The 8512-nt window shown below is 41.6% G+C and overlaps 1 protein-coding gene across 2 annotated transcripts; it reads left to right on the top strand.

The window, feature by feature from the left end:
* Positions 1 to 8: 8 nt before the first annotated feature.
* LOC111860959 (uncharacterized) lies at positions 9 to 7246 on the top strand. 2 transcript variants are annotated; one of them, XM_072706564.1, is made up of 5 exons: positions 9 to 3362; positions 4320 to 4864; positions 5143 to 5286; positions 5713 to 5950; positions 6464 to 7246. In XM_072706564.1, exons 2-5 carry the CDS (start codon positions 4742 to 4744, stop codon positions 7129 to 7131), a joined length of 1173 nt encoding a protein of 390 aa, XP_072562665.1. In that variant the 5' UTR covers positions 9 to 3362; positions 4320 to 4741; the 3' UTR covers positions 7132 to 7246. The 2 variants fall into 2 exon arrangements, 1 of the variants encoding a protein (XP_072562665.1); XR_011985202.1 differs by lacking the exon at positions 5713 to 5950 and having other exon boundaries at positions 6464 to 6601.
* Positions 7247 to 8512: the final 1266 nt, after the last annotated feature.

Below are 8512 nucleotides of genomic sequence, written 5' to 3'. Positions count from 1 at the left end.
GTAGGAGAGCTTCTCTCCTTCATTCTGGTAGGTGCCCCGAAACTTTAACATCAAATCTGCAGCATCCTCAGTAGTGCCAAATGCTGACTCTAACACACTAAGATAATCACTGAAAGTAGCAGAAGAATTTCCAGTCTTCTCAAACCTTACAATATCTCCTGCAGGACCTCTGAGACACTCTACTAGTCTCTGCTTCTTGACGTTATCAGAACACTGCCCTTCTTCCAGAATGTGAGTAGTCTGCTCCACCCAGACCTCATACTCTTCTTCCCCAGGAGGAGTCGGTATAAACCCTGAGAAAGGATGCAGCTTTCTATATGTGACCCTTTCTTCAGATGAAGCCAGATGACACGTTTGGACCAGGGAGTTTATAGCATCAACTAGCTTAGTGTTGAGGTCAGGTGTAGAGGAAGCAAGACTTGGAAAGTCAACTAAGGGTCTTCCCTCTTTTTGGAGAAAAGAGCTCAAATTAGCCTGGAACTCTTCTTCCGTACTCTGTTTAGGGGTTTCAGCTGTAACATGAACAACCTGTGTGTTCCAGGATCCCTCTTCAGGTCCTCCAATCTCTGCAGGAACATACATCTTTGAAATGCTGCCAGCTACTTCCATCAAAACAAATTGACATTGTTTAGTTTTGTCAGCGCAGCGATCAAGCACTTTGCATTTCCCAAGCCCTGGAACTATAGACTACTCTGTCTTCGCAGTCTGTAGGCACATTTCTCAAAATAAAAACTCTGTCCAGCTCAACATCTTTTTCCCTGCACCATTCAATAACCTCACTAAGCTCCATTTTATCCATTTGTCCTAAAAACCCGCTTTTAAGTGTTAAAACTCTCTAGATAGAACTCTCAAAAAACACTTTCAATTTTCTTTCCACAGAACATCACAGCTTCTGAAAACACAATCTGAATAAAATTGAAAAAAAAAAAGATCCCGGACGAGCCCCCACAAATGTAGCCCTCTCCTGTTGAACAGCTCGAATAATAAATATGTCTAGGGAAAATTGCAATACAAATAAAATAAAATTCCGAAAGGAGAGTTACACATTACGTACCTTTAAATTACAAAGGACAGTTCACATCTAAGCATTAAAACATTTATCTACCACCCCGGATCTCAGATATCAGTGTACAGTTTTTCAGAAGTAAATACAGGGTTCCCGCGGGGTCTTAAAAAGTCTAAAATTCAGAAAGTTAAATTTAAGGCCTTAAAATGTCTTAAAAATGCCCAGATTTTCATCTTAGGTCTTAAATTTAATTTACCCAAGTCTTAAAATTCTTACCTCCATTAATTCCCAAAAAGCGTTTTCCGCAGAAAATAAAATAGTAAAACGCTGTAAAACAAGACACTGGTCTGCACCGATGTCTGTGTGGTAATAAAACTACAAATCCCATTGCGTGATCACTGCAGCTAGGCAAACAAACAGTTCGGAAAACTTGAGAGCCCTGTGTCACTACCGAAAATGTAACTTACGCTACTACACATATGCATGCTTACGACTTCTGGAAGGTGGCGTGCTATTTTTACGGCATCGCGTCACATTTCATTGTTGATTTTTGATGAGAATGTCCACAGCGAGAGGAAAGAGAAGATTTAACCGGATAATGATGAAGACCTTTGACTGTAAAAGATTTTATTTCGCACAGGGCATTAATACCCAATGTGCCTCAGAAGGAGTGACGTAAAATATGGCGTACGGCCATCAATTTTACAGTCAAAGGTGACATTAATGTTTTTATTAATGTGCTAAATGAAATTACCATTATGTATTACACGCAGTTCGATGTGCTGTGAAGTTACTTAAACTAAGCCTTCTTTTTTCTCCTTAGTCATTTCTTATTTGTATCAGTGTAATTACCACACACTCATGTCAGTTATGGCAGCTGTGTGTTGTGGTGCTAAATGAAGCAAATGATATTTGTTTTATTTTGGGCCAAACCGCACATCCATGCGTTTAGTTGTTTACGTTGTGCAAATAAAAGTTCTTTACTATTATTTTGGTGTGATTTTAGAAAATGCTGTACATATATCACAACCCCTTGATAAACAAAATAAGATTTAAAATGGCCTAAAGTATAATAAAAAAAAAAACATTAACCAGATGTACAGGAATTAGGGTAAATGATGCCCATGTCCATAACTAAGGGGAGCATTTTGTTAGCTTCCTTTCCCTTCATTTTAGCCCAGCAGGCAAAGGAAAACGACTTCCTTCTTCAAACACAAGGTTAAAAATTCAAACAACAGGTTAAAAATTTTGGTTCATGAATAAAGAACAATTTTGATATACACCCCAATTTTATTACGTTTTCTAAAGAAAAGGCATCTATTCAGCAATACCATTTGGACAAAATCTTATGTAAGATTACTGTCAGGCACTAAATGCAAACACAGATGCAAACATTACAAACGGCAAAGCAAAATGGTTTAAATACCACAATAAAGTGACTGCTGAACTACAAATATAAACATCGATGACCCATCTCACAATACGTGACCAATGAATGATGATACACGACGTCCACGTCCCTGAATCACGCAATCACGGTCTGCCGCAAAATGTTCAGTATCCAGCCTGTAGAAGTGTACATTACCGGAAATTACATTTTCGGTAGTGACACCCTGTTGTCAAGCGTATAGCTTTTAAAGATGGGTAAGTGTGTGTTTAACGGCGCTTGGCTCGATAATGGCAATTTTTGCAGCTGGTTACAAGCTGTCCCCAGCAGTAGGCATGAGGCTCGCTGCAAAGTCTGCAAGAAGGTAATACAGTTGGGGACATTGGGTGTAAAGGCGCTGGAGTCTCATGCCAAAGCAGACAAACACCAGCTTGCCATGAAAAGCCTTCAGCGGAGTCAGACCATCTCACAGTTTTGTGCCCCATCCCAGCAGCCATCTACATCATCGTCGCTTGGTCCCTCCGGACTCCACGTTACATCTTCGTCGACCTTCATAGACCTAATGATCTTCGGGCTACTTTCGGGTCAACCGAGACCTCAAAATCTGAGGTACTTTGGATTCTCCACACAGTGACAAAACATTTGTCATATAACAGCAGTGATGATATTGGTGACCTTTTCCAGACAATGTTCCCCGACTCAAACATTGCAAAAATGTTTACCTGCGGACCAAACAAAATCGCTTATATAGCAAGATTTGGCATAGCGGACTTCATCAAGAGAGATCTAATTAACACCATTAGCGGACAGCATGTCTTGATGTTCAACGAGAGCTTCAACTCATCCACCAAATCCAAGCAGCTGGATCTCCACGTTCATTTCTGGAGCAATGGGGAGGTGCGGTCGAGATATCTGGGCTCTCAGTTCATGGGACATGGGACAGCGCAGGACCTTCTGAAGCACATCGAAGTAAGTGACAGCTTTAATAGCCCGGACAAATAGAATGGAGTTTTTTGTTTGGCTGTGTTGACAGTTTAACTGTTGAAAATAGTTCTAAAATTAGGGCATAACATTTAAGCTCCGTTCCATATCAATGTCCCATAGAATAACAATCATATAGGCTAATTTATATTTTTTCTCATGCCCTCGACAGCAATGTCTGTAAGTCTGAGTTGTCTCTCACTTTAGTTTACATATTTACTTGCTGTAGACGTAATATTAGTGAACAATGTTTCTCCATTCACTCGTAAATAAGTGTTAGCGATTACAGTGTTATGCTAAGCTTTGTATGGTTAATGCAATGCATTGTTCAGCTAACTATAAATGCGGTTTTCAGTTAGCCTAGCTGCTAAGTGGTTTGTTAGAACAACCTTATTAGGCTGGTTTAACCTAGTTTCTTTTGTACATTACATTTTTGTGGCAGTTTTACTCGCTTTTCACCTGTCAACTTTGAAGACAGAAAATAATGGAGCAAAGCGCTCACGATCCTGGCTCGTGAACGAGTTTGGCTAGCTGGTTATTCTGTGTTCACGCACTGACCAGCTCACACACAGATAGAGCAGTATATCGTATGATCTGTGTGATAGCATTGTATCCTACGGAAATGAAAGCCTAATGATTTTTCAGTCGGCATATAACCTATGCATGGGATGAAAACGAGTAGGCTAGATAATGTAGAGTGAGTTTCAAATACTTACTTAAAATACTTTTAAGTAAAAAGTACGTTTTGTTTGTTAAGGACACCTGTGGAGATAAACTCCTTCTCAGCCTCACTATAATTTAAAATGAATGTCTTTTAATAATCTGCATCAGCTCCATACCAGAAGAAAGGTTGCAGTTTAACATGTAGCTGAATTTATACAGTTAAATGTATGTGTGTGGTCATTAATTTATTTAATCTTTTTATTTCTTCTTATTTTCCAAAAGGAGGCATTGCATCCATTGGACCGCAGCAAGCTCATTTCAGTCTCTATGGATGGGCCCAATGTCAATTGGAAGCTTTTGGACCTACTCCAACAGGACCATGCACAAATGGTGTCCGTAGGCAGCTGTGGACTCCACACACTTCATAACGCCTTCAAGGCTGGATTTTCGATGTGGAATGTGGATAAAGTTTAAAAGGCCATGCACACTGTTTTCCACAACGTTCCTGCAAGGAGGGAGGACTACAAACAAATCACAAAATGTACTCTGTTTCCCAAGCCATTTTGTGGCCACAGGTGGCTTGAAAATCTCCCAGTTGTTGAACGGGCTCTGGCAGTCTGGCCATCTCTCATGCTGTATGTGTGACGCTAAACCCCAAGACGGCGTCTTTTGACACCATTGAGGCAGCCATTAAGGATCCCCTTATGACAGCGAAGATGCACTTTTTCATGACTGTGGCCAGGACCTTCCACCCATTCATGAAGATGTACCAGACCGATGAACCTGTGATGCCTTTCCTTGGCAAAGACTTGGCTGAGTTGATTAAGGTAACTATTTACTGTATATGGGTAGTATGATTTGTTGGCATGAGCTTCTCATCTTATTTGTTTATTTATTAATCTTTTATCCAAAATAACAAACTATTTGTCACATTTTGGGGATTGTATGTAAAATGTTGTAGGGCCAGTCTCCTATTCTAAGTCTGGGTTAATTGCCTTCTTAAATTAATGAAATCCTATTGAATTAGATTAGAATTATGATGTCATTGTTTGATAAAAGATAAAAGGAAATGAAATGGGCTAATGGTACTTTTGCCTACTGACAGAGTCTACTGAGACGCTGTGTGAAGAGAGAGGTCCTCCAAGACATCACTCCCCTTCAGCTCACAAAACTTGATACATCTGACAAGACCTTGCTCCTTCTTCCCCAGAAGATTGATATCGGCTTGGGTGCTGAGGCAGCAGTCAAGGTATTATGTTTGGTAGTTTGGATATTAATTATGATTTCCAATTAAGATACTGTGATGTTTGTTTAGAATCAGTACTACAATGTTAACATGAACAAACACACAAATTCATGTTTGGATATTAATTATGATCAACATGTACGCTGCAAGTATAGACCAATGCATACAGACCAATACGGAACCTATATTTTTGCCTGCTTTCTCCTTTAAAGCAATGCATTTTGGATGGTGATTCCCCATAATGAAGGGTAGATTCACATAGACCATGTGACGCAAGTACGATTCTGCTGAGGCATTCCAAACACAGCAAATAAGAAATTGTATGACCTCATTGCATGAAGTCACATAATTGGCCAACACTATGACTTCATGCCATATGGTACTTAAACTCCATTTTGATATTAATGACATGTATTTTTTATTGTCCAGGCCAGTAAGAGTGCAGAGCTAGTGGTCCTTAAATTTAGGAGGGATTGTCTGCAGGGCTTCTCAAACATCGTAAGAAAAGCACAGGAGAAGAGCCCCTTGAAATATGCAACAGTTATGCAGATGGAGTGTCTGGATCCATCTCTCATGTTCAGGGACCCAGACAGATGCAAAAATAAGATGAAGGCTCTTGTCCAGGCATTCCTGAAAAACAAGCACCTGACAGGAGGTGTACCTGCTGGTAGGAATAGTTTTGGAAGGGGTTATGAACCAAAGTTTGAATACCATGCTCAACTATCCTTTGATTTTTTTATCGGACTTTATTCAGAGCATTAGTTGCAGACATATGCTTTGCCATTTGACACTTTTCCAATGTCCTAACAGGGCTAGTTTAGCATGGATGTTTCACTTTTATCATTCCCTCTTGTGATGGTCCTCTACCTGTTGCCGTGCTACCTGCTACCTATGGCTCAGATGCATTGAATAAGTTCCATCATTTTATACAGGTTTTTGTTGTTATTGCAGACATTTGGTGATAGTGTCTTTATCTAACACAGTGATTTACAGCCATGGCCAAAAATATTGGCACTGTTACACTTTTTGCCTTTACAGTTGGTTTTGGTATACATGTTTATTTCCTTTATGTGTGTTGGCACAATACAAAAATGAAGAGAAAACAAGACAGAAGTGGCAATATTTTCAGTCATGAAATGCATATTTGACTGACTTCTTATTTTCTCACACTTTGTTGTAGGGGATGCCATTGTCCAACAATTTGAATCTTTCCTGTCTGTTGAGGCGAGAAATGAAGAATTTCTTGCCTTCCAGGCATTTGAGAGACGCCTAGACACCTTCCTGCGTGAGAGATTAAGCCGACCCTACCCTGCTGCTTGGGACTTTTGCCAGAAATTACTGCTGCTTTCACATGGCCAGGCCTCTGTTGAAAGGGGATTTTCTATCAACAAGGAGGTGGAGACCGAAAACATGCAAGAACACACAATCGTTGCACAAAGGTTGATATGTGACTATGTTGCAATGCATGGGGGTATCACTCAGGTCCCCCTCACCAAGGAACTTATGGCATCTGTGGGTGCAGCTCGGTCAAAATACCGCCTCTTTCTGGACGAAGAGCGCATCACAAAAGAAAAGGAATCCCAGAGCCAGAAAAGAAAGCTGGCTGAGCAGTCTCTGCAGGACCTTAAGAAAAGGAAGACAAGCTTGGAGGATGTGTCCGCCTGTCTTGTCAGAGAGGCAGATGTACTTGCAGAAGAAGCTGAGAGGCGGGCTGGCTCCAAGATGGCTCAACTTCTCTTCAAGTCCAATGCCCTGAGAAGGGCGTACAAAGAAAAACTTGCTGAACTGAAAGTCCTTGAAACTGAAATCGGTGCTAAAGGGGATGAACTCCAGCATATGCAGGATTAGGTTGTATGTGCTAGGCTAGTGTTGTGTTGGGAATATGTATGTCAAGTTCTATCATTTTAAGTATTTTGATTATCTGTTTTAATATTGAATCAATAAAAATAGAATGTTTTGAGAATTTCTGGTACCATTAGAATGTTTCTTATAATGCATCGTGTTGGTCTTAAATTTTACTCATAATGGTCTTAAAATGTCTTAAAAAGGTCTTAAATTTAACTTACTGAAACCTGCAAGAACCCTGTAAATAGATTATTGAAGTGGTTTCTTACTGCCTTCTGTTACCTAGAGTAAATTAAAATCCCACTGAAATTACTCCCTAATTTTCCCTCACATGAAAATCACAAAGAAAACAGGTATTCGATAAACGTTTACATTTATTAAATGTTGACCCTTTTTATCTTTTGTTATTTTCCTAGGATTTAACTCCCTTTAGGGCATATGACCCAATCTACAAATTATAAACAAAATCAACCTCAGTTGAAACACTTGTAGGGGAACCGTCCACTGGCCCAATGGCGGAATCCAATAGGACAGCCGAAGGCTTGAAATGCGTGTGGATCCTTCCGAGCGCTTCTGTAAAGTTACTTACCCGTTGTAGGTAAAGACCAAATTACATCTGACTCCATTTTAAGTAAAGATCTTTATTGGCAAGTTTAGTCATGACATGTCGGTTATTTAGATTACTTCTGGGCTGTGCCTTCTATTGCTGAACTCCCACTAATCCCGGACGATGGGGCGCATCGGATTCGCCTCGGCCGAGAAGGCGATCCGTGACTCTGATACAATGCTAGCCTGGATACCCGTCATGACCCGGCGGCCCTTAACGCCCCAGAGGCTCAGCTGACCATTGCCGAATCCGAGCTAGTGAGGGCCACAGAGGTTAAGCCGATGTCTGCCGTAACTCAGCGTGTGCACGCCTCAGAGGCTGGGCCGGATTTGGTGCCGTAACTCAGCGTGTGTACGCCTCAGAGGCTGGGCCGGTCTATTACCGTAACCCAGCGTGTGCGCACCTCAGAGGCTGAGCCGGACTTTGTGTCGGAACTCAGCGTGTGCACGCCTCAGAGGCTGAGACGATCTACCGTAACCCAGCGTGTGCGTGCCTCAGAGGCTGAGCCGGACTTTGTGCCGTAACTCAGCTTGTGCGCGCCTCAGAGGCTGGGCCGGACCTGCCGTAACCCAGCGTGTGCACGCCTCAGAGGCTGAGCCGGTCTTTTACCGTAACCCAGCGTGTGCGCACCTCAGAGGCTGAGCCGGCATACACCGTAACTCAACTTGGGCAGCCGCATCGGGTCTCGTAGAACGGGGTCGATTCAGAGGTTGCAAGAGAGTGTTAGAATAACCCCAGTCTCTGAGGAACATGCAGAGGTTCAGCAAAGTCAGACAG

This window comes from Paramormyrops kingsleyae, chromosome 24 (assembly GCF_048594095.1).
Source record: "Paramormyrops kingsleyae isolate MSU_618 chromosome 24, PKINGS_0.4, whole genome shotgun sequence".
Classification (NCBI taxonomy): Eukaryota; Metazoa; Chordata; class Actinopteri; order Osteoglossiformes; family Mormyridae; genus Paramormyrops; species Paramormyrops kingsleyae.
This window is presented reverse-complemented; position numbering and strand designations above follow the sequence as displayed.

Bases quoted from the DNA above. Each gene is read 5' to 3' on its own strand.
- LOC111860959 (XM_072706564.1), top strand. From the start codon at position 4,742: ATGACAGCGAAGATGCACTTTTTCATGACTGTGGCCAGGACCTTCCAC. The intron at 5,287-5,712 runs GTATTATGTTTG...TTTATTGTCCAG, and splicing joins GTGCTGAGGCAGCAGTCAAG to GCCAGTAAGAGTGCAGAGCT. The intron at 5,951-6,463 runs GTAGGAATAGTT...ACTTTGTTGTAG, and splicing joins GACAGGAGGTGTACCTGCTG to GGGATGCCATTGTCCAACAA.